This window comes from Excalfactoria chinensis, chromosome 4 (genome assembly GCF_039878825.1).
Source record: "Excalfactoria chinensis isolate bCotChi1 chromosome 4, bCotChi1.hap2, whole genome shotgun sequence".
In the NCBI taxonomy this organism is placed as follows: Eukaryota; Metazoa; Chordata; class Aves; order Galliformes; family Phasianidae; genus Excalfactoria; species Excalfactoria chinensis.
Window position 1 is genome coordinate 38731302 of NC_092828.1, and position 25394 is coordinate 38756695.

Consider the following 25394-nt stretch of genomic DNA (forward strand, 5'->3'; position numbering starts at 1 on the left):
GGTCTGAAAACCTTGAGAACAAGGAGAAAGGGCCTAGAAGAAGAAGGCTGGCTGGGTGTGATGGCAGCTTTTTTTGTGCAGGATGCTTCTCTCTGGTTCTGCCCTTAACAATATTTATTAGCTCCAAGCAATGAAAATGCATCTATGCTTTTATGATGGTCTGGACTATCAAATGCGTGAGTTAACAGGACATATGATCAACACTAAGCTATGATGCATGACTAATGCTGGTTCAGTCTGTTAAGTAAGACCTGCCCCTCTAACGATTTGCTTCCAGGGTTAAAGGTGGTGCTGCTTGCAGGAAGATTTCTACTCAGGCAAAGGTTAGTGCCTGTGACACATCAGTTCTTTCAGCTGTGTGAAATGCCATAGCTGCTGGCATATGGACCGCCACAAACAGCAGGTTCTACTCCTCTGTTTTCTGAAGAGCTTCACAAAAAGTTATGTGTGAGGAATTATGGTCTAGAGGAGACTGCCTTGTATAGGCTGTATGTTTTGCTTGTTTAGTGATCTGAGTTAATCATTAGTCACGTTTCTTAATTTCTATTGTAGGCCATGCTTATCAGCAGTGTCTGCAAAACACCATGCTACACAAATATTGCTGTTGACACTCGAGTACAATGACAGAAGACAGTCTTGTTAAAGAATGGGTAATCCTCTGCAGGGCAAACCCAGTTGTTCTGAATTCCCTCATTTGTTTCTGTTAATGATGCCTCCTGGCAATTTCTATAATGTAAAGCAAAGAATTTGACTGGGAAATTCAGATCCTGTCATTTGAGATTCAGCATTCCATCTCAGAAGGTCCAAGAAGCCATTTCCACATTTGGAAATGCTGATCTGAAGTTGTCCACAAACAGCTGTTTGCAAACGATATTGAGGACTCTTTTTTCTGCTTTACAATGAAAAATACCTCTGGTGAGCTTGTGTATACTTATGTTTCTCAAAACATTGCCACTAGAATACAGCATGCCTGTATGACTCTGCTATGGCCAGCCTCTTTACTGTGACTGCATGCTGTGAAAGTGGAAACTTTTGCTTTGTTTTTTGTGGGACCTTTTTTGTCTTTTACTGTTGGAGATGTTATTCTATGCTTAGCAGTCTGTCAGTTAATGATTTGAGACCAGGTTATTAAACAACCGAACTTCAACTTCCAATTATTTATTAACCTAAAATAATTTGCATTAATCGTGTAAGAAGCCAAAAAGAACCATAGTCTCTAAGGTCTCAAGGATCATAGTATTCCCTGCCTGTCCAGACAAATAAAAACAAACAAACAAACCTTTTTTACCCTTTTTTTTTTAACTGTTTCATAAGTATCTTGTGATGTTTTTAGACTTCCAGTGCACATGAACTACAATTATTGAGAAAGGTGAGCAATGATACTCACTCTGCTTGTGAGGTTTTACTATCCTATGAAAATGAATAGGAATATTCACTTCTGTAATTTACAGTAAACTAATCACTGCTTTGTGGTCCTAAAAACATTTTTTTTTTTCCTATGTAATTTTTACTCCCAGCCTACACCAATCAGCTTCCACCTATCAGTGCCTATCAGTTAATTACATGTGACCTTAATGAGATCAGATCTGGGTCAGCTGTACAAGGAGTTCAAGTACTTGATGTGAAGCTGCAAGTTCACCACAGAGTGGAGCTTCTATGCTGTGGTGAATTGAGCAAAAATCCTGCATGCTTATTTCTTCATGTGTTTTGAGAGACTTCTTTTGCCAGCCAATAAAATAACTATGTATGTATTTTTCAGGTGTAGGACTAGAAGCTCTGCACTGTGAACTGTAATCCCAAACATCAGATACATCGTTCTGAAGGTACATCTGCCTACCTCTTGAGAGGAGCACACCAGAGAGTGGTGATAGGGGTGGAAAGCAAATATTAACAGGTCTGCCAGCCCCTGGAATGAGATGATATAAACCAGAGGCAATGTGATAATAATCATAGAGTCTTAAGACTGGCATGGAGGCAATTTCAGGTCCGGTATTTTTCATACTCTTCTCTCTTTGGCCCAATAACGCTCAGTCTTAAGCTTGATCCTGTGAATAAATGGCTAAAACTGGATGGACAAACAGCAGAAGCTTGTTGGAAGTTTGTGTTAGTTTGATTTACTTACAGCTCAAACATCTGCTTATATGATTGGCTGCTTAGTGATTAGGCTAAGTAATGGTGCTTTTCTGCCCAGTGAGTAACATTCATAAGAATATTGAGTGGGTAAGCAAGGAACTGAATTTAGAGCTGTTTGTGATGAAACGATCGAGATACGTTGTCACAGTTTTTGTCATAATGTTATAAATCCATATATTTATACATCACTTGTTTGTATGTGTTTCACTAAACACTAGAGACTTAGGTATATCCAGAGAAGGAACAACCACATTATCCAGTGGAGTAGAAAACAAACATGAGAAGAGTTTAAAGCCTAACAGCACTTTCAGCACAGGATGTTTCAGGGTGTACTCTGTCAGCAAATAATTACCGAGCAGCAGCAGGTTGCCTCTCGTTATGGAGTTAGTGATTAAAGTGTTAACCGGAGCCTCCCGTAGGTGCAGCTGTGACTCAGGGCGCTCTCCCACAGCTGCAGGGAGGAAGGAAAGTGGGAAGGTGAACACTCCCGACATGCACTGAGGTGTGGGGAGTGTCCTGGCTTTCCAGCACTCCCAGTTTGGTGAGCAAAACAGTAATTAGCATATCCGTGAGTTCCATAAGGAAGCAGAGGTAGCTGTCAGCTCGTGCCATGCTGTCATGCTTCTTCCAAGGTATGTGGTACTCCTTTGCTTCTGTTCTGCCTGTGCGCACAGGTAAGTGAAACATAAAAGCTGGGGCTGTTCTGCTAGCTGCATAACCTGCAGTGTCGGGGAAAGCAAGGTCCTTCGCAGTCATCCAGAACTTGAGTCAGATTATTTTCAGGTAATTAAGGTGCCAGAGGGAAGAAGAAACGTTCAGTCAGTTGGAAATTCTTGGAAAAAGTTCCAGACTCTCAAGGCGTCTTGCGTGAGTCCCTTGTGATTAAGGAGACAGACCCCATGCTGCCAGTCGTTCCGTCACCAGTAGGATCGTAAAGACTGTGTGGTGACCTTGGCTACTCTGTGGGGAGCGGAGGCTATCTTTCTGGAGCGACCTGAAATAGAAAGGAACTTCATAGCAATGGGTGCGTCATGTTTGAAGTGCACTTGGTGAAGCACTGCTGTGCAGTCACTGTTCATGCAAGCGGAGGGAGCCTGTGGGTGCTGAGGGGCCATGTTCACTGATAAACACCAACTTGCTTTTGGCTTTGGTAATCAGAGCTGGTCTGGAGTTGCATGAGCGGAGGGGCTGAGCTGTTTTGTGTATTTGAGTAGTGCTGTGGGCTGTACTGTAACAATGAATTTTAAAATGAAATGTAAGAGTAACTGGAAGACGTTCAGCAAACAAACAAAATCACCCTGTTCTCAGTGGGGAAAAAAATGCAAGTATTAAAACCTTTTTAAAGTAAGTAATTTCTTATAATTAGATCTTTTCTTTGATGGTGAGGACGTGTAATTGAAAAAAAAAAAAAAACAAAAAAAAAAAAACAAAAAAAAACAACCTTCAGAAATATAAAGTATATGACTAGATAAGGACTGATCAGCAATATTCTGCTGATACTGCATTTTGTATGTAGATGAGCAGATCATAACTCTTTTAGAAATGGTTAGTGGTTCAAGAATGGGCTAAATACCAAACTACCGTGTTTAGAAAATTACTTAAGTATTTGTATTGCTCTCATTCTTACAGTGCAAAGCTCCCTGTGCTGTACAAAATGTTATATGTATGTTTTACTGACAGCCAAGTAGATATGATTCTGTGATAAATAGATAGTTGGACTTGTTGGGTTTTTATAAGAGAAAATGAGAACACACACAATCCTGACTTCCTCTATTTTTTGTCTTGCTTTGGAAAGCATGGGTACAAAACACACAGAAATCCTTAGGGGTTTTGATGTTTTCAGTTCTTCTAAACACTGGTAAGAGCTCTGCATAGCACACTGCTTGCTCTGCAGTCCCCATCTTAATCTATGAATGTGTCAAGAAGCATATCCAGGCTGTTGCACACAGCCTCTTCCATAGGCTATTAAATGTGAACTAAAATGCTGCTTTGCTGCTCAGCTGAGCTTGTGGGTCAGGTGTCCTCTCCTGCAGCCGCGTCCTTTTATCCTCGTATAAAAATCTATAAGGCCTTTTGCTCTTACTTTGCTTTGTCTTTCCTCCATCCCTGTCCTTGTGCCGTTTCCCTGAAGCAAAAAACTTTAAAACTGTGGTGTGTTATGAAATTAAACAAGTCTTCTTATCTCTCCAAACACTTCGACTTTTTCCTGTAAGACATAAATATTATTAAAAAGGAAGATCCTATTTTCTCATCAGATTTGTCATGTACCTTCATGAGGTTATTGGTCCTCTCACAGCTCAGAGACTGCGTAGTGGGTTTTTTTTCCCCTCACTTTTCTGGACTTCTCTGATTGTTGTTGTCTTCTTCTGGAGGTTTTCATTTTGCATCTGCTCCATTCCTTATTTACTCCTATTTTTTTCCTCTGTCTTTTGTTTCCTAACAAATGTATTTTAGCCTTTGGTCAGCCTTCTCCCAGTAATTAAGTTTCTTCTTTATTAGGTGTCAGTCCTTCCAAGGTCCAGCTTTCAAAATCTTGCCTCTCTGAGGGAATTTTGAGGTTCTAGCCCAAGTTAACCTGAGGAGGACATCTGTGTGACAGGAAGTGAGTCAGGAGTTACCATTGGATAGGTGCCATGTATAATCATAGCTATACATTGTTGAGAATTTGGAAAATTAACACACTTTGATCATGTTTTAATGACATTTATTCACTTAAATGTTGCTACCGGCATGCATAAAGAACAAATTACAGAAATACTGCTTGCAGACACGTGCAGATCCCCAAGGGAACTTCTGCTGTGACTAGAGTATGTAATTTGCAAATTGGATGGCAGCATGTGAGTTTGCTCAGCTGTTGAGCCCATGGGTATGGGCTGCCCCATCCGTTACACTGCTCTGGTGTGAGCAGTGAGAGGTGTGTGGTGTGATCCTGGTGAGCAGAGCTGCTTAGATGAGGATGACTGGGAGAGGCAATAAGCATCTGCTGTGTTTCTGTGCCAGCTGCAGGTAACAGCATATTGGGTTGTGAGACAGGAAAAGGGGAGATATTGGTTGTTTCCTTCACTGAATGAACTTGAGTTTGGTCCCACTGTCAGTGCTTTAAGGGCAACCAGCAGATTTAAGGTATGCTTAAGATTTTTAAGGCAAATACTTCAGTAGGAGCCTGACACTACCTAGCAGAACATGTGGTTCAGCAATAGCCTCCTTTTTGTGTAAGAAATCACTCCTGTCAATCTGTTGACATCACATTTTTTCATTCATATGAATCACTTTACAGTCAGATTCTACTCGGAGGTCTTCAGCACCAAGCAAGAAACAGTGTGAGTGCTCGCTGGAGTGGCTGCTCTGGCTAACGGTGCCTGAGCTCTCTACTATTCCTCACAAGTTTTTTCATGTCCCATGGAAAGACACTCAAGTGCATGCCCAGGTATTCAGATTCCAGTGTATATGAACGCCTCTGCATCTTTCAAAACTGTTTTGAAATTAGGTTAAGGTGGGAAGCTGATTCAGTTAGAGGTATTAGTAAATTGCATAGAGGCAGATTTCGAGGTGTGGCTGATGGTTACTGAACTCACCTGAGAGGCCAAGAAACAGCAACATCAGACTGGAGTGCAGAGTGCAGTCGTTATATATAAACTCATCCCTGTACAGAAGTCCCTGGGCCCTTTCAGTAAGTGAATCAATTTCACCTCCACCTGAATGTCACCCAAGACACAGTAGATTTATAGAACCCTTCCTCCTGCTGCTCACATAAAGTTCACTTCAGTAGTGACCTCATTTGATTTTAGAGGTTGTGTAATAACTTGTGACAACCCTCTCCTATGTGTTCTGTGGGTGAGAGATAATGTAAAAGCTTCTCATTTGCCCACATTTTTCACAAGTCATGCATCTTAGACTATGATGACCTTGATGTCTGACTTTAAAGAAAAGAGGCTTGCTAGTGTGGAATCATTGCACAGCAACTAGTCACTTTTTCTTAGCTCATTGTGATCTCTACAAGCTTTAATTTCCTTTCTAACTTGATTTCCTGGATGCTATTTGCCTTTATTGTAGATAAACTGATTTTCAGACTTTTTTTACAAGGCTGGTTCCATGGGGTCTGACATCAGGATCAAGACCTTCTCCTGGCATAAATGCTAACAGACAGTGAGTGATACTAGGCAGGTTCCTCTGTCACCGTGCTTCAGTTAAAGAGAAATTAAGGTAGAAATTAATGCAGTCTGTGGAAACTGTACTTCTTGCATTGTGATTCTTTTTTTCCCCCCTCCTTACTACTTCTTGGGCTGAGATTAAGATTTTTTTTTTTTTTTCATTGTAGTATCAGTTGTCAATCTTGATTTTTTTTCTGAGTCTTTTTTGTTACTTTCCTTGGTTTACCTTTTATTCTAATACCTGAGGGTGAAAGAAAACAGTCAAGACTCCATAATTATGTTACTGAAGAATGCATTGTTGGAGTATCATGAGTCTGGCTTTTTGCCTGCACAGTGTGCTGAAATCAGTACATGGAGGTCTGTAAATTGTATTGCTACATCACTTTAATTATAGCCTTGCTCTTGCTTTAATACTTCTTACTTCAGCTGGTTTCTTTGTGTGCTGCAGGATTCTGCCTATGATCAACGCTTCTCTTGTCTGGCCTCACAAACCTTGTTAACGGTTATTTGCTGAGTCACTTTTTTTTTGTTGTTTTTGTGACCTTGGGCAATGCTCTATCCATAATTAGCAAATGAATCCTTAGCAGTAAATGGGTTTCAGTCTACTGAGTAATAGTCATGGAGTTCTGGAGTATTCCTTAAACTACTGTAAAAAGTGATGGCATACGTTGTAAGTAGGATTTAAACTACTGTGATATACCTGCTGGGAATGACCTATGGCTTTTTTTTCTAGGAGTGAAAAATATTTGGGTATTATGGCTATGTACAAAATAGCTGAAGTATGATTTATTTAGCCTTTAGCTTCAGTGTCTGACTTGGTTTTGCTTTGCAAAACTAAGGCTTTGTTTTTGTGCTTACCATTCAGATTTTTACTGGAATTAATGAAATTCTTTTTTTTTTTTTTCCTTTTGTTTAGTTTCATCTCTTCTGAATAAATGAAGAAAGTGACTATGAAAGCACAGCATCTTCCTTCTGTTGCCATCAATGAGGAGAAATTTATAACCAGGTAAATTTTTAAAAACAGAATTTAAAAATGTAGTAACTTTGCTTTACTCATTGCACTGTATTTATACACTAAAGGGGTCCTGTAGCAGCAGCAGTTCCTACAGCTTGCTTTCCATGAAGCATTGGTAGAACAAAGAGGTCTTTTATTTGGATTTCAAAAATTAAACACAAAACCTTTTGGTCAGTGGATTTTGTTTATTAGAGCAACACTTTCACAGGCTACTGAAATTATGTTTTAAATTAGGGAAGAAGACCCTTCTGTCCTGGAAAAGTGTTGAAATGAAGTGTGGATTCCAGTGTTTAATGTGACTTCCATGTGTTTGAAGCGTGTGGTTTGGTGTGTAGCCTCAGATGGTGAAGTTTCTTTACAGAGCAAGCTGTATTAGGTTGTCAGCTATGTTCTGTTGTGAGTAGAGATTCTCCAACTTACTTAGAAAAGGTTTGGAACTGCACATGAACTGTTTTACATGAGATTCTTTTCTATGGTTGAATGCATTTGTTAGTAATTTTCCTAATGTTGCCATAAACCATAAGTCCCCCAGTGCATGGTTCCATCACCTTCTTTGGGAAAGGCTTTTCCCTGTGTTGTCAAGAGCACAAGAACTGGAAAAATGGCAGCTTACACACATCATTTCCATCCCTCCTGATATTCCTGTCAAAGAAGAAGCTAGTTAAACATACCCAGGGATGGAGTTTGTGGTAGAATTTCTGAGGCTGCTCTAAGTATTAACATCTGAACCTTAATACTCTTATATTGGTTATAAACTGTGGTGTTGGTTTCTCTCTTTTTCAGGAAGGTCAATAGAGCTCTGCCCAAACCATGCAGGCAGTAAATGCGTACCTCCCTTTTTTCCTAAACAGCTGCTCTCTTTATGCTGCTACTACTTTAAAAAATAATGGTTTTGTGTCAGAGGTAATTAGTCTGTGTTAATTTTCATGTAATTGGTATGCAGAAATGTTAATTGGAAATGGGGCTGTTCAACCTGGAGAAGACTAAGAGGGGATCTTATGAATGCTTATAAATTTCTAACGGGTGAGTGTCAAGTGAATGAGGCCAGGCTCTTTTTGCTGATGGCCAGAGACAGGACAAGGGGCAATAGACACAAACTGGTACACAGGAAGTTCTATGCAAACATGAGGAAGAACTTTTCCTGTGATGGTGATGGAGCACTGGAAAAGGCTATTCAAAACCTGCCTGGACATTTTTGCATGCAACTTACGCTATGTATCCCCCTGCTTTAGCAGGGAGTTGGACTAGATGATCTCCAAAGGGCCCTTCTAACCCCTGTGATTCTGCAATTCTCTGAAATGTTCCAGACGAACCAGGTCAACACCCTTCTGTGTTAGTCATGGTTGCAATTACTGTTCAAGTTTCCTTGCCTTGGGAAGTGTTTCAGGATTCATTAGTAGATTTAATATGCACTCAGACTTGCTTCCAACGAAATTTGCAGGCTACTGTCCTCATCGTGCACCTTGAACTGGCATTTATGCAGCTCTTCTTCCAATCATACCATGCAAATCTTGTGGATGTTGCAAGTCTGATTCTTGGGAATTGCAGAATGAGATTTGCATTTACCTGGCTGAAAAAAAATAAATAAATCATAATGTCTTTAAGCATAACTGCTATAAAAATCTATGGATAAATGCATAGGTTTCAGGTGAGAGCAACAATACCAGCAAACTTTACAAGATTAGTGAACATACAGTGTGCTCTTTGTGGTTTACCACGAAGGCAGCTGACCCAACTGCTCCCTTGTATCCTGCCTTCATTACTAGTGAAAGTGCACTATATGTTAACCTCTTCTTGGTTTGTCATTACATAGTTCCTCCAGTTTCTTAGTGCTGGCTTTCATTAGTTGCTGTGTTTGACTACTGTCACAAAGTCACACTATAAGGGACACTGGGGTAATGCCCCAGAGCTGCTGACTTTTCTGGCAGCAGAGCCACGAGGAGACTCTGAAAACAACCCTATGCAACCCCAGGTCTGGGGAGAAGTGGCTGGAAAGCTGCCTGATGTAAAGGGAACTTGGTGCACTGTTAGACATTCAGCTGAATGTGAGCCAGAAGTGTTCCAAGGTGGCCAAGAAGGTCAATGGCATCCTGGCTTGTATCAGGAATGGTGTGGTGAGAGTAGGGATGTAATCCTGCCCTTGTACTTAGCATTGGTGAGGCCCCACTTCAAGTACTGTGTTCAGTTTTGGGCACCTCAGTGCAGAAAGGACATTGGGGTACTGGAGCAGGTCCAAAGAAGGCAAGAGGGCTTGTGAAGGGCTTGAAAAATGTGCCCTACGAGGAGAGACTGAAGGAACTGGGGCTGTTTATTCTGGGGAAGAAGAGGCTGAGGGGAGACCTTATTGCTCTCTTGCAACATCTGAAAGGTGCTTACAGTGAGAGCAGGGTTGGTCTTTTCTCACTGATGACACAACAAGGGGAAATGTCCTCAAGTTGTGGCAGGGGAGGTTTAAGTTGGATATCAGGGAAAATTTCTTTATAGGAACAGTTGTTAAGCACTAAAATGGGCTCCCCAGGGAGGTGGTTGAGTCACCATCCCTGCATGTGGTGCTCAGGGGCATGATTTAGTGGAGGGTTGTTAGAGTTAGGGTAGTATGGTTAGGTTGGGGTTGGATTTGATTATCTTAAAGGTCTTTTCCAATCTAAGCTATTCTGTGATTCTGTCTGCCTCTTTGTTGGGGTAGTCTTGGAGCCCTCTCAGCCAAGATGTGCTATGCTGACTCAAATTGGAGCTAGTAGGCTGGTGCATGTATTTACTCCTTTCTTGCGCTAAAAGAAGTAAAAGTTTTGTCTCTCCACTACACAAGAACAAACTCCATATCAGCTACTGTTTAATCTCTCTCTTAGGGTTTTTCTAATAGCCTGCACGGTTCATCACCATTTGTTGCACTAATATGAGACCTGAAAGATTTATTTATGCAAACTTCTGTGGAAATTAATGGCAAGTTTCTTCTGGAAAAAGCAAGAAACTAAGTAAAAATATTCAGAGCATGCTCTGCTAAAGGTTGAACAGAGTCCATCTCGCAGACTTCTGGGTCGTGGTGACCCCATCTGTCAGTACAAATTCTAGGATGTAGGCATAGAGTATAGCTCTGCCAAAAAGGACTTGGGGGTAGAGATGGTTGGTAAGCTGGACATGAGCAACCAATGTGCCCTCACAGCACAGAAAGCTGTATTTATGTGGGGCTGCATCAAAAGAAGCATGGCCAACAGGTCAAGGGAAGTGATCCTGCCCCTCTACTCTATGCTGATGAGACCTCACCTGGAGTACTGTGTCCATATTTGGAGCTCTCAGTACAGAATTAGATTGGGTTCATAGGAGGGCACAAAAATGATCCAGGGGATGGAATGCCTCCTCTGCGAGGGCAGGCTGAGAGAGCTGTGTCTGTTCAGCCTGGAGAAGAGAAGGCTCTAGGGAGACCCAAGAGCAGCCTTTCAATATCTAAAGCATGTCAATAAGGAGGGGGACAGACTCTTCAGGGTCTGTTGTGATCAGACAAGGGGAAATGGTTTCAAACTAAGAGAGGAGAGGTTCAGACAGCTGTAATAAAGAAGTTTTTTACAATCAGGGTGATGAAGCAGTTGCCCAGGAAGGTGGTAGATGCCCCATTCCTGGAGACATTCAAGGTCTGGCTGGACAGGGCTTTGAGCTACCTAGTGTATCCATAGATGTTCACTGCAGGGGAGTTGGACCAGATGACCTTTAAGGAACCCCTCCAACTCATAAAATTCTATGATTTTATAACCCTTAACAAATCACTTTGCTTTTAGCCTGTGATTTCAATTGCTTTTGCAATCAACACAGCCTAAAAGATGGGCCTTGCAGAAAGACACAGTTCTTTAAGTATTTTTAGTCTCTTCTTAGGGAACTGACCTCCACAGCTTTCCACCTATGAAAAGTCCACAAAGGAACAACTGTCAGTGAAATGACTGCTTGAGATATGAGGCTGTGAAACCAAGAAGATTAAAGTATTCAGTGTCTTAAAAGCAAGATTAGCAGATCTATCACAACATATGTCAATCAAAAATATGGATCTCTTACTTGCACCTTAATCTTGTGTTGCATCTGAATTCTGCCCATCTGAGGCTACAGCTTGCTTAATCTTGCTTCCCTCTAGCTGGTGTGACGAGAGCTTTTCATGTGCCTGCTTCATATCTAAGTCTGCTATTACTTTCACTTTTGGTGGAATGACCTGAATATAATCCCCCATAGTTCAGAAGACTCAGAACTAGGTACAAGTTATTCCAACACACTGGGGAAAAAAGTGCTTTCACCACCTGTATTTCTAGGATTTAAGATCAAAGTGACTTAAGGTGAAAGTGTTGTTTTGGAGCCCAACAGGTTTGATAAAGCCACTCAAAATATATTTTGGGAACTGCCGCAAGTTAATGAAGTAAATAATTTACATCCAGAGCCTTAAAGGGGAATACAGTTTGAGTTCAGCAGTGCAGACCTTGCCCTTGTGTTACCTGCAGAATAAAAACCATGCTTCTCTTCACCCTTCTCCCTCCCTCTCATAGGGAGGGAGAAGGTTAACCAAGCGGCAGGGTACTACCAAGTTGTTAGTGTCATTCAGAAATGTCTTTTCCCAGACACTCTGTATACATAGAAATGGAAAGAGGGGACAGGTACAAGACTGTGATGTATCTGCTTAGAGCAGCCATGAAGACTGGACAGCAGAGAGATGCTATGAAATAGTGCTCATTTCATCCCTGAAAATCTCCTTCCTAACAGCTCTGAAGTGGCTGATGGATTGGTTATACTTCTGGGGGAGGTCACTCTTCAACTCACCATCTCTGATAAAGCTGCCACTGTCATCAGTGGTAGTGCCTTTGTGTACTCTAGGATGTGGGTGTATTATGACAGGTACAGGAAAACAAACACGAGAAATTATCCTAAAATGCTTCATACAGTGTTTCCTGTTCCCTAATTTAATGTTGTTAATTCCCTCTCTAAATGTCTTACTGAAATGTTTAATACTTTGCATATGGTCTCAATCAGAATGCTGCTACACCTGCAATTTTCTTGGTGAACTCTATGACTGTTGCAGTATATAAAACTTAATTTCTACTGTGCATGGTTGCTATGTGTGATTTGATTCAGTGACTCTGCTAAAAGTCAGTTTTTGTAGTTTTTCTATTTATGCTTGAAATTGGTGTAGAAGTTGTAGTAGCACTTCTGATAGTATTTGGGTCTTGAATGATTCCTTTAAGTCTCTGTAACTTTGCTGAGATAAGCTTTCATTTGCTGTTTGATTAATTCTGTTATAATATTTTATACTAAACAGTATGAAAAAATAGATGCTATTTGAAAGTAAACATGGTGTTTTCATTCACCACTGCCTGTCAGACCATGAGACAATCTTGTTAGTCATCTCAGTTAATTCTTAATCATCAGTGAGGCAGAAATCATGCCTCTCTGTGCAGTTTTTATCCATGCTGGTAGAAATTACCTTCCTGGATTGTAGTTTAAGTAACCTTTGTTATTTAACTAACCTGGGAAGAATGTTTCTTGATACTGAAAATACCAGTGTTTTCTGTTCGGCCTTTTCTACCTTGAGCTGCAACTTGCTTTTTTTCTTCATGGCTCATAGCACCTCTCGCTCCCTCTGCTGTCCTTTGAGCTCTGTCAACGTGGTGTGAGATGTTCTTCAAAAGCAATGCTAAAAAGCAGAGCACTTTCACCAAACTCCGCCTTCCGCTGTAATTCAAGCAGACTGGCTCTGAGGAGGGTGCTCCCTTGGGTACCTCCTTGTGTGGTACAGCACGGCACTGTCTGCTGGTACAGAACAGTTACCAGAAGTCACTTATGCAGAGTGCTGGTGCCTGAGCACACATCTCCCATTTCATGTTTGTGTAGAGTATTTATTGCTTCTTCATCTGCAAGGCCCATGTAGGCTGCAGTGTCAGTGCTATGGGTTTCTGTAATACTGCAGCTGTTAGATGTATGATCTAGCTGGGATGTTGCAAAAGCACAATGTGTGAGCCTACAGACTGCTTGGGATTTACTTTTTGCAGCATTTTCATGGTAGAAGGCTATGCTGTGCTTTTTTAAATTGTTGAGTGACTTTCTGTTTGAAATCCAAGATGATGGGCTTGGTTGTAACTCTCACTTGGCTCTTCATAGCCATCTTCTCTCCTCTCAGTAAAGTTCTAAAGCTGTAATGTTGCCAGCAGAAGGAAACTGAATTATTTTGTGTAGGCACACTGTAGTCATTTTGAAAAAGGACAAATGTGAAAACAAAAACACATTGAAAATTATCACGTGGAGAAAACAAATTGTAACCTGACTAAAATCTTCAGCAATATTTTGTATGGGAGCATTGTTCCTGTTTGCTTCCCCCTCACTCTAGCAGAAGTTCAAAGTATCAGTTATTCTAGGGCAGTGTTATTAACGTCACTTAAGACCAGCTAATTCATTTCCTCTGTGTATCAGGTCTTTAGAAAAGTAACTTATGGACAACTCAGTATACTGACAGAATTTTTACTCCTGTAAGATGTATTAATTATTAACAAACCTATTCAAATGTTCAGGGGGTAACAGAGATAAGAAACGTTACTCTGCCACGTAAGCCCTGGATTTTACAGTAGTAGAAATGTTTTAAAATGATTCATTTTATTGTTGTCCTTTATCCTAGAGAGCAGCTCCGTTCTCTTCTGAAGATCTATAACTCTTACTATTCTGATCAAGAAAATCTGCAACTGTCATATGATCAGGTAAGGATGTGTGCAAAAATGATACAAAAAAAAGAGTATAATGTAATAGTTGGAAAAGTACTAATGGGTGCTGCTGCTTAACAGAGTTAGACTGAACAATATAGAATACACGTTGTGCATTATTATGTTAGATGGAATATATCACTATGCTCAAAACACCCCAGCACATGCTACTGTCAAATATGTGTGAAGAGAGGTGTAAAAGGTAAGTTCAGAGTAGTGGGAAATTAAGATTTTTGAGTGTGATTTCCTTGCCATCCCAGTCACAGAAGATCATTCTTTGGGTCAACCTCTCAAATCTCAGTTCATTAGCTGGGAGGGAGCTGAACTGCAAAGCTTTCTGCAACATTCAGCTCCTCTCCTACTCCTTCAGATGGAACAGGCAGCCTGTAATGGCAGGGCTGCCATCACTTGGGTTGGTTTGCAGATTACCAATCTCTCCTCAAACATGAACCTTCAGTACAGAAAATACAGCAGTAGCCCAAGGAATGCCCCTTTTGTAGAGACCAGAAGAACCTGTGTAGCTGAAGGACTGATGAAAGCAGGAGTCATACCTCTGACACCACAATCCCTGGCTTAGCAGTCTGAATGCCGTTCAGCATCACAAGATGTGTTTTTGTTTTACCTGCCTTAGAACCAGAAGGACTCTTAAAGCAATTCTAGACAAATATGGTCTGAAGATTGGAAGTCTTCAGCTGTCTGTCATGGCTCATTCTACTCAGACAGAGACCTAGTTACCAAATTTGTTGTCAGCAAGAAGGGACACCAATAACACTGTTGCACTGCCCTACATCAATGAGGATGGCTTAATTAACATTGTCTTCTGCCTTTGACAGCAATTCCCCTTTATCACCTTCTTAGTGCCCTGGTCCAAAAGATCTACTCACCCAAGCAGAACAAATAGGATTTGTTTCCTAATTGCCCATGATTGTGGAAATGTTGGTTGGACAGAGCCACTGGAAGAGTTACCTAATCCAGTCTTCTGTTCAGAGTAATGCTGACACAAGGTTGTGTCAGCTCTGGCTTTAGTGAGACAAGTTTTGGAAATCTCTAGGGACAAAGAATTCACAATCTCTCTGTGTGACCTGTTCCAGGGCTGAGCCAACATGAGCGATTTCAGTGTATTTCTGTTTAATTGAGGGGAACTTCTCTAACTATTATGATGCAGTGCTCCTTTTTTATTCTTTTTTCTTTTTTTTCCCCAGCGAGAAGGAGGTAAACCATTTATTGAAGGAATCTTATCAATCTTTTGGGGAGTTCGACATCCTATTCGCTTAAAAATTCAGGATGAGAAGCAGATACCCTCTTTTGTAACCTTGAAGTCAACAGAGAATGTGGGCTTGTTCCCCAGTAAAAGGTAATATATTAAATTCCATAAGAACGGAGGCAGGCTGATGTTTTGAGGCAGCTCAGAAAGGTGGCTATAAAGTCTATGGCTTATCTAGGCTATAGTTGCATATCCCAGATTTCCCAAAGGCTTCAATAGTTGACTGCGCAGTGATGCTCTTCACCAGGTGTAAATGAATGGGCCTTTCACCATCCTCTGTTGGGCAGAAAGATGTGACTTGTTCCAGTTTTCTGCTCAAGAGTTGTCAAGAAGGTGGAGGAGGAAGCTGCTCTTGTCTATGCTGATTGTTCACATGCAAGTACTGGGAAATTTATGTACATAAAAATGCTTAAAAAATAAGAATCTGTACATCCAGTAACAGATGCAGCACCTGAAAAAAACCGCCTAGTGGTGCACATTCTATAGCATGAAGCAGAAAGATGTTAGATGAGTACTAGATTATTGTCTGTGCTAAGTTACTTTCTCATATGTTTCAGACATGACACCATTGCTTCTCAGGGCAAAGTTAAAGCCCGGAAATGAATATTTAGTCCACGCAAAATCTGATGTTAAAACACATTAGAGATATAAACAGATGAGCTGTTCCTTCAGACAGCTGCCTATGAGTGTTCTATGTTGATGAGAATTCTGCTAGATTTCCCAGATCCTTAAATAAATAAATGGTGTAAGTGCTTAGAATGTTTCCTTTTTCTGTTTTTAATACTGTTTCTCAAGACTTGATTGGTGAATTTGGAATTACATCTGACAAGCAGAAGCTGAGTTATGTGCAATATGGAGGCTGAGCCAATATTTACTCTGAACAGTTCCCTGGTAAATTCTGCACTTAAGAGCTCCTTTTCTTAATTATCCATTATCTTAGATTGCACGTGGTATATGTTTGAACTGTGGGTTTAATTCTATCATAATTGCAGCCATTTAGCTCCACTAAAACCAGGTACAGCCTTCTTCCTTGTCTCTTGCTCTTGAAAGTAATGGGAAACTTTACAAGGAGAAACCAGCAATGAACTCGAGTCTGAGGCATATCTGGTTCTCTTTATTTACCTTTAGTAGGTCTCTTGATACTAGGTACATTTGCCCTATATGATACAGTCCAGTCAAGCAGTGAAATTTCTCTTTGCCTTTTATTCTTTCAAGAGTATATGACTGGTAGCAGATGTGAATCTTAAAGTAAATATTAATTCATGATCACAGAAATGTGAAACTGCCCTGACATGCTTTAAGGTATGCAGAACAGCTTGATTGTTTGATCTTAACTGAACTTTTTAAATGCATGGAACAAAACTGAGATAGTTATTTGGCGTGCTCACTGGGGTTAGTTGAACATTGTTTTGACTAGTTATAGGAAATACTATTTTATTTTTTTTTAACTGGTTTCCTACAAACTGGATTATTCTTGGTCAGAGCAGTAACTGGCCAAAGACATTTTGCTAGAGACCTTATTCAATGAATTATGGAAATAATGACAGCAAAAGTTGGTCTTTAAAACAGGCATTCTTCTCAAGAGATGACTTGAAATCCTTGCTTTCCAACAGAAATGGTTTGGAAAGCTCTACAGTATTTCATATCCTAGAAATCACGTGACATGTCCTGTGACTATTTAAATGTCAAAGAATTTTTTTTCCTTGTCTGTCTGCGTGTCATCCTACCTGTGTTCAATCTACATTGCTATAAAATATGCAAAGAATTACTGCAAATAATTTAAGGGCCATCACATTCAACTTTCAATGAGCTCTAATAAGATTTTGTTATCTTTGGGATCCCTAGTCACATGATATTTTTAATGAACAGCAATTTTATTGTGACATGAACTAAAATGACTTGCTTTGTATGACACATTGAAGGCTGTAATTGTGTTCTGTAAAGTTTTGAACAAGGGTAGGAATGTGTTATCTGAAGCCTGCCTACAGGATAAATTAAATTCACTGAGTTAATGTAAGTTTGTTATTTCAGGGGAATGACACGATGGGGAGAATTTGATGATCTGCATCATATTAGCGGGGAGACATTGAAATCTACTGAAGAGAAGCTGAACTCTGAGAAAAGTAAGTGTCTGTTCTTGTGTTCAATAAGATCTTTGTTCTGTGACGGCAGAAATAATTTTGCATATTAGATCTCAGTAAAGGGTAATTTTTCTCAGTCCGTTTACCATGTGTTATGTGTTGCTGAAATAGTGACATATGACTGGCTGGTGAAAACATGGCTGTGCAGATAACTTTTCAAATTAAATGTACTAATAGGCTGTGTTTTCACCAAAAAAAAAAAAAACATTTCCAAGAATTAGAAGTGGCAATTCTTGCCTGTGGCCACTGCAAGCAGCCTATTGCTCTTCATTGTGTGCCCATGCCCAACACCCTCCCAGAAACGTAAAGTAAAATAAATCCCTCCACCACAAACCTTCTCTCTGCGCTGGTATTGGCAAGGAGCAAGGTGCAGCTGTACAATGTGCTGATGCAGTTCCATCCTGTCCAGGTTATTCGTATTACGAAAGCAGCACTCTGAAGTCCAAGAGCAAGCAGGAACATGACTGTGCTACTCTGCCCAGGGCGGTCAGTAGTGCTGCAGCTGTAAGGAAGAGGACCAAGTTCCCCATGATCGCAAGAACAGAAGAAGAAACTCACAGATTTTCTATTAATGGCCATTTCTACAACTATGAGGTATGGATGTAGATGGTTGTTTTTCCTCACCTGAGGTTTGGGTACTGGAACAGAATAAAACCTCACGAGCTTCTGGACCTACCCTGCATCACCTTAGCCAGGGGGGACATTCCCCACTTGTTACCCCTGTGTGGCCATGCCTGTGTCCTTGGACTTTGGCCTCAAGCCCCAGGGAGGCAGACTTCAAGCGTGCAAAGCAACTACACGGTATGATCTGGGCTATGGAGAGTCCACAGCTGACCTTCCTTCCTGGGGGGATGCATTCCCTTCTCCTGAGCACACTGTGTGCCTTTTGATTTATAGCAACAGTGACAATGTATTTGACAGTTCACTTTGTCCCAGAGCTGCACTGGTTTAGATTCTTTTGAGTCTCAACTGCTGAGTGCAAGAATCCTCATATTCACACCCTTTTGTTGCTGCTTTTGTTTCTTAGACATCCGTTTTCACTCCAGCTTCTGGATCAGAAACCAAAATAAGAATTAACAGCCATATGAGAACAAGAGAAGTAATAGAACAACTGCTTCGAAAGTTCAAGGTAATTGAGTGCTTACAAAAGCCAGTGCAACTACATTCTAGAGATGCTAACTCCATCGGTGTCCCACCAGTCCTCTGTGAAAAGCAGGAAATAACTGGAATCATAATACATAAAATAGAGCAGGAAAAAAATAAGAAACACAAGTAAGCCATAGGTAAGGGGAGTGTTGCTTTTATTTTACTAATGTTAATGACTAAATATGCCTATAAACATAATTTGCAGTGAAGTTAAGAACTAGTGAATGGCTTTTTTATGTCTTCGTGCGCTTGGGAGGGAAATTGCACCTTCAGCATTATCCAGAGCAGAGATAGGATGTTTAATGACTGTGCTTCCCCCTGGTGACAGGCCCTAGTAATTGTATTTTTTCTGGAAATAAAAAGGAGCCGTCGTTTAGCGTGAGTGGTGCCTGGTATGCACACTGTATTGGATCCAGGCGCAGAGAGATCCAGAAAGCCACAGTTAAAAACGACACTCTGTGCTCTGTTCTGTTTGTCGTTGTTGTTTTTCCCCCCGTGGAATTTCTGAAATCCAAAAGAAGTTGATTTCTGTACAGCTGTGCAGCATGTTCTGAAAAATAATTTTTAAAACAGACTCCTTTTCTCTGAACATGGAGATGCAGGTAAGTGGATCAGGAGAGATCACAGGTTGCTGTCTTAAGGATAATATTCTTGGAAAATCTGATTATCATCTGAAAAGAAAGTTTTATGAAATAGTTATGGATGCTGAAAGGAAACTCTGTGGAGATCTGTTTTTGTCTAAGGTGGTGTGTGTTGCTCCTTTAGGCAATGTGGTTGCATTGGCAATCATAAGGCAGTGGAGTAGAAGGACAAAGGTAAAGGCAGCACATCTTTAAATCTTATCCATACTCAGTGTCTTCTAACTCGCCCATAGACAAAGGCCTAGTTTGCGGGTTTTGATTTAACACTGAGTTGAGAAGCATGTAGCATATCTGCTGCTGATGAAATGCTCAGGAAACATATCAATCAGTCTGAACAGTGCTTTGGTTTTGTGTTTACAGATAGAAAACAGTCCCCATGAATTTGCACTTTATATTATCCATGTGTCCGGAGGTAAGCCAGATATCTCTACGGGGTCACTTCATTTCTGTTTATCTGTGTATGTGGGTGGACTGCTCACCTTGGAGTGACAGGATTCATCACAGCCATCTGTCCTTGCATACAGTGCCTAAACACAGTGCAGCACTTCTGCTTTTCTGGGACCCCTTAGATATGTGAGCCTCTCTGATGGAGAGGAAAACCTGAATAGTTGTTCTGGGAGCTTTGAGTGCTGTGAGTATGGCTGTTTCCATTAAACAGGCCTCAGCTTTTCCTGTAAATAACATCTGCTTGAGATGCTCTTCTGCTGTAACTTCTGCTCTAGATGACGTCTTAAGACATGACAGTCTTAGGATGCCAGTTTCCATCTGGCAGTGTTATGAAATATTTTAATTGGAAAAAGGGTATAAGGATTTTAGAGAGTGCTAGAAGATGCCCAGCTTGGCTTTGAACTGCTAACCTGGTGAAAACGAGACTAACTAAAAACACTTCATTTGGACTTCACAATTTTGAGACAGTCCCAGATATCTAGTTCAAAGTATTCCATTTTAATAAAAAATGCCCACTCTCACAATGTGTTATAACTCCATTTCTTCTTGAAAAGATTTTGTTTGTTTGTTTGTTTTGTCAAGAATAATAGTTGAGAGAATGGGAGAACGGAGGAAAATGTACCTTAAATGTCAAAATGTGAATTTGAAAGGATGTTTGAAAATGATAAAGTGAATTTTGTTTCAGTGAGTAACAGACACACTGTCAGGCCTAGAACCAATCTCTTAAACACGTACTTGATTACCTAAACTGCAGCTCCTTTGTACTGCATTTTGAAAGACACTGGCATATTGTTGTACAAATGTAGGTGTCGCATCTTCCAGAGACTATGCATTAGAGACTTATTATACACTTAATAATAACACGTCAGGCAAAGACAGAAACTTTGCCAAGAAACAAGACTTCCAATTGCATCTAATACTTAGGAGCGCTATTGTATATTCTATATATCAGCACATTGCTTTTAAATCCCAGAAAAGAAGCAGCTGAGAAGTGGAGACATTCCCTTACTGCACAGACTCCTGCAGGGGCCATCAGAGAAGGTTGCCAAGTTTTTTCTCATGGACAGGGATGTGGAAGAGGTCAGCAGTGATGTATGTATATCATCATTCTAACAGTTCACAGTATTTTTTCCAGTTAACATAATCACTAATGGGCATTTCTCTTTGTTTTCTTGGTAGGTTGCTCAATATATTCAATTTCATCTTCCCTTTTTGGAATCAATTCTGCACAGAATAAACAAAGAAGAAGAACAGGAAATTCAACAGACAATTGCAAAGTAAGAAGTGAAATTAGGGGGGATCACTTTCAGTCTGGGAGAATGTTTACAGTTATAGTTTGGCTCAATAGACTGATGCATTAATGTATCAGCATGCACTTACTGCTCGCACTGAACTTTGTAGGAATCGCAGTTGTTTCTGTATCACAGAATCACAGAATTGTAGGGGTTGGAAGGGACCTCTAGAGATCATCGAGTCCAGCCCCTGCATCCCTAAATGATGATGATAATGATGATAACTGCTGTGGAAGATACCAGAGTACTGCTTATACAAGCTTGGAGTTTTCCATAAAATCAGGAGCCCTAGGGTCACTTCTGTTGTACTTTGGATGTCTTCCCAGCCTTAAACTGGTACTTCAGTTTCTACTTGCTGCTGTGTATTTCCCTGGAATGTGTAAATGCAGTAAATATTGTGGTACAATATAAGTGTCACTGCATTCAATTTAGATAGATGCTGAACTCCAGGTGCAGAAGAATGTCCTTTAGAACTTAATTTCTGAAGAATGGCATGAGTGGTTCTGATGGTATCTCAGTATTCAAAACAGTTATAGATTAGAAATGCACCAGTGGCTCTGAAACCACGAGGTCAAAACCAATGCAAATCTGAACTAGCTGTGAATCTGCTATCTGATGTCCATCAAATCATTTTGAACGAAACCAGCCAGGAACAGAAAGAAAAAAATAAATACAAGCTATTGCCATTTTCTGTCAGAATGGCTCTCACTGCAAAATTTTTTACTCATTCAACTAACATGTTAAAATTCAGGTTAAAAATGTTTTCCAAAGGATTCTGTGTAATTAAACACATCCTTTCTCTCTCTCTTCTTCTATCCCTCTCTCTCTCAGATACCTTAAAGAGAAGCGTGTGATATACCAGCACCTTCAAAATCGGACTTCTAAAAAAACAGAGACTACTGTTTGATGTGAATGGCATATTGCAACTATCACCCATTGCCTTTGGCAAAGGAAAGTCTGTTTTCTTGAATGTGCCATCGCTGGGGAGCACTTCGAGCACAGGGGTGTGCAAAGTGCTTCTTTTGATAATAATGCAACTGAAACTGCATATGTTCCACTATGGCTCTGGAATACAAGTTGGGGACCACCTAAGAAGATGGACTAAATCATCCAAAAGGCGAAGTCTGAATCTAACTTGAAACTTCGGATTGGGAAAAATTCTGTGCTGAAAAGCACTAGGCTTTAAAGTCTTCTATATTCCAAACCATTATCAACAGTCCAGTATACAGGCAAAATGTTGCAATAACCAGTGTGCTAGTTGTGCCAAAAATAAGAAAAGAATGTATATGATTTCTATTAGGAAAAAAAAAAAAAAAAAAAGATAAATTTTGTTAGGAGGAAGCTTTTCTGTAGAGTTAAGTGGCAAAAGGTATTTACATATCTAAGATAGCAGTTAGGCATTTCACATAGCTTACAAAAACACCTATACAAGAGAGACCTGAAAGCCCAGTGGTTTTCAATTGGTAGGTACCTAACTCATCTAAACTTTAACTCAAAGTTTGAAAAGTATAAATCGAAGTTCACCATCTTCATGGCTACTCAGCTCTTAAAGTATAAGCAAAGATATCTCTGACATGCATTTTAAGCTCCAGAGAGTTCCCACTAAGTATTATGACATTTGCTTGACTGAGTGCTAGAAGGTACCCCTTGCCTTTTTTCATTGGAACAGATTATTCCATATTACTTCCTGTGTTTTCTACTTGGAGAAGAAAAGGAGAAGTGTTTAGTGAGAGGCTGACATCACAGCTCTTATAGCATGGGGTTGGCATCCTTCTGCAGATGAAGTTTTTGGACAGTCTGACACTTGCACAGTGTACATTCCTCTGTCAGATCCTGTGTGGTTCAGTCATGCTGAGTAGTAAAGATCAAATTGTAGAGATGTAAATAAAATGTGCACAATTAAGTGCCCTCCTGCAGTACCTTCTCTTTAAGTGTGATGTCTGTGTTTTGTACCAGCTGCGTTTGGTTTCTGCAGATAATAAGATATACATGCTGAGAGGGAAGGAACTGGTGTACAGAAAATGATGTCTAGAAATCATGTGGAATAAATCAAGTGTGAAAAGCTGTACTCCCTGTGAGGTGATGTTACTTGGATGGTAACTCAAAAATGAGAAGTCATTGTGCTAATTAACCTATTGTGCTTGGGGAAGGTGCTTATTTTAATATGCAGTCTGTTATAATCCTACACAGGCAATAGTGATGGGTATGGGAGCACAGAGGGGAGAAATAAAAACAATTCAGTGGTCAAGCAAGATGCATGGCATTTGTAACAGTTGCCTTGGGTATGCCAATGTCAGTTTGTTGAAACAACAGAATTATGCACACAAGCATCATTGAAATTTCACAGGTGAACCATTCAAATATTTATTAGCCAAGTGTTTAGGATATAAGAAACTCAACATAAAACATCACAGGTTGGACTTGTAGGTTCAAATTTCAGCGAAGTCTAAGTTGGCCTATAATATGTCTTCTTCTTGTCCAAAACCAAGTAGATGTCAGCTTGAACCCAATCAAGCACTGTCATTTTTTGTTCACCTGCAGACAGGTATGTTTTGGCATCAACCGACCATAGTGAGACACTAGAAACTATGCTAAAGTATGGGAACAGACCCCTTGGCCTGGATTTCTTGCTTTGTTCTGCCTGCTACTCTAAGGAGCAAATCAGGACTGAAACACAGAGCAATATGCAGAGAGCTCAAACTTTAAAGCAGGGAGAAAATCTAGTCTGCACTCAAAAACCTGCAAGTTCTGCAGGGCTGTCTGCTGCATTGCTGCATCTTCTCATTGTTTTAACCAGAAGAAAGTATTCAAGTTTTATTATTATTTTTTTTAATGTAGCTAGCCTATTTCTGTTATGCTTCACTTGGTAAATGCTTGTGGTTGTATGAATGTGCAGCGTGGAAGTAATGGAGCATGATATGATCTTAATTCTTTGCTCTGAGATTTGGAAAGCTAAAGATAGTGTCAGTGCACTGACTGTGTGGAAAAGCATTTGCAAAGCAGATTGTCCAATCCTGTACGTTCCTAAGTTGAGTCATTTTTTGCCATCATCTGATGTTAAATACTCGGGTCTCATTGAGTTCACTTTTCTTGCTGAACTGGGACTAAATGGTACTGGAAAACTAACAGTGGAGCCTGGCACAAGTACAAATGTAGGTTGCTGGGTTTAAAGCACTAGTGAAATAAAGCTGCTGTGTTACAGTGGTGTGAGTTGTGTGAATATTGCGGTCACTTAAATGAACTGTTTCTGACAAATGCTGACAAGAACAGAGGAAGATTTTATTCCAAAGTATTATTCCATACTCAAGGTAACAACAATGAAAAGCAGATGACAGAGGTAATACGGGTTTCTTTTGAATTCAAGTTCTAGGACATAACTAATAAGACACTAGAGTAAAAAATACTACCTAATCTTGCTGCTACTAAGCAACCCAGTGAGGAAAAACCCCAAGTCATCACTGGACTTTGAGGAGGAAAGATAATGTTTTTAAAAAAACATTGCCCAAACCCAACCCCCAGATTCCAGAGGAGTGATGTGCATCGGAGTATTAAATCCCGAGAAAACTGTGCGGAGAGAAGCATTAGATGATCTCTGTTTATTTTTTGGCCTGAAAAAATCACTGGCACTTGGGTAATGCCAGCTGTCTCTTTTGGAGCTCCCTACCGTTTCCAGACCATTGATTCTGGTGCTTTGTTTTCCCTACTATGTGTTGATGACTATCTTTGTCCTGGGACCTGTCTTTTTCAATAGGTGAAGACTTGCATGATCTTAAAGCCCTTCTTACTAAACCACACAACCCCAATCTATTCTTGTTTTCCCTTTCTTTTTCTTTTTCTTTTTTTTTTTCTTTCTTTTTTTTTTTTATTTAATGGAACTTTGACTGTTAACTGTTGCTTTCTTTTCAGTGAAATTCTGTCTGCAACTGAGACCCCAGATTTGTTCACGTACATCAGCAAAGTCCTTATGAAAGGTGAGAAAAACAAAACCGTGATGTGTATGTGATGTATCTCATTCTTCTGTTTCATCTGTTAATATTGTTTTTATACCACCAGCATGCAAGCATGATGTTAGGCTTCAATTAGCAGCAAAATATCGGTGACTCTTAATCAGTTTGTGATTTGTTGTAACTGCACTGTTATTCATTCAACACCATAATGATTATTTTTCTTCTACCATACTACTGCAGTTGCTTAATTATACCTATGTCACATGTTTAATTTGTTTTCACCGAACACAGCTGGTGTTTTTCTAGGCTATTTCTGTAATTTATGAAGATGACTTTGACATCAGAAATGCTGCAGTGAGATCTGCAACAGTCTCTATCCACCTTATTTTCTGTCACATATTGAATGAACAGTTTTTCCTTTCACTATATTATTAATGAAAACGTTGCCTAGCAGTATACACAGGATGGATTACAAGAAGACTTCATTTGATCAAC

The 25394-nt window shown here is 40.1% G+C and overlaps 1 protein-coding gene across 5 annotated transcripts; it reads left to right on the forward strand.

Moving 5' to 3' along the window:
• Nucleotides 1-803: 803 nt before the first annotated feature.
• On the forward strand, nt 804-23685 carry RASSF6 (Ras association domain family member 6). 5 transcript variants are annotated; one of them, XM_072335639.1, is made up of 14 exons: nt 1652-1664; nt 1760-1823; nt 2553-2807; nt 2917-3157; nt 7201-7290; nt 13940-14018; nt 15224-15375; nt 17317-17408; nt 17836-18020; nt 18454-18555; nt 19574-19625; nt 20634-20752; nt 20840-20937; nt 21784-23685. In XM_072335639.1, exons 5-14 carry the CDS (start codon nt 7220-7222, stop codon nt 21857-21859), a joined length of 1026 nt encoding a protein of 341 aa, XP_072191740.1. In that variant the 5' UTR covers nt 1652-1664; nt 1760-1823; nt 2553-2807; nt 2917-3157; nt 7201-7219; the 3' UTR covers nt 21860-23685. The 5 variants fall into 5 exon arrangements, with proteins under 5 accessions (XP_072191738.1, XP_072191740.1, XP_072191739.1 ...); XM_072335638.1 differs by having other exon boundaries at nt 2553-2765; XM_072335637.1 differs by lacking the exons at nt 1652-1664; nt 2917-3157 and adding an exon at nt 804-915 and having other exon boundaries at nt 2553-2765.
• The last annotated feature ends 1709 nt before the right edge of the window (nt 23686-25394 follow it).

Bases quoted from the DNA above. Each gene is read 5' to 3' on its own strand.
- RASSF6 (XM_072335637.1), top strand. From the start codon at position 7,220: ATGAAGAAAGTGACTATGAAAGCACAGCATCTTCCTTCTGTTGCCATC. The intron at 15,376-17,316 runs GTAATATATTAA...TTGTTATTTCAG, and splicing joins GGCTTGTTCCCCAGTAAAAG to GGGAATGACACGATGGGGAG. The intron at 20,938-21,783 runs GTAAGAAGTGAA...TCTCTCTCTCAG, and splicing joins ATTCAACAGACAATTGCAAA to ATACCTTAAAGAGAAGCGTG.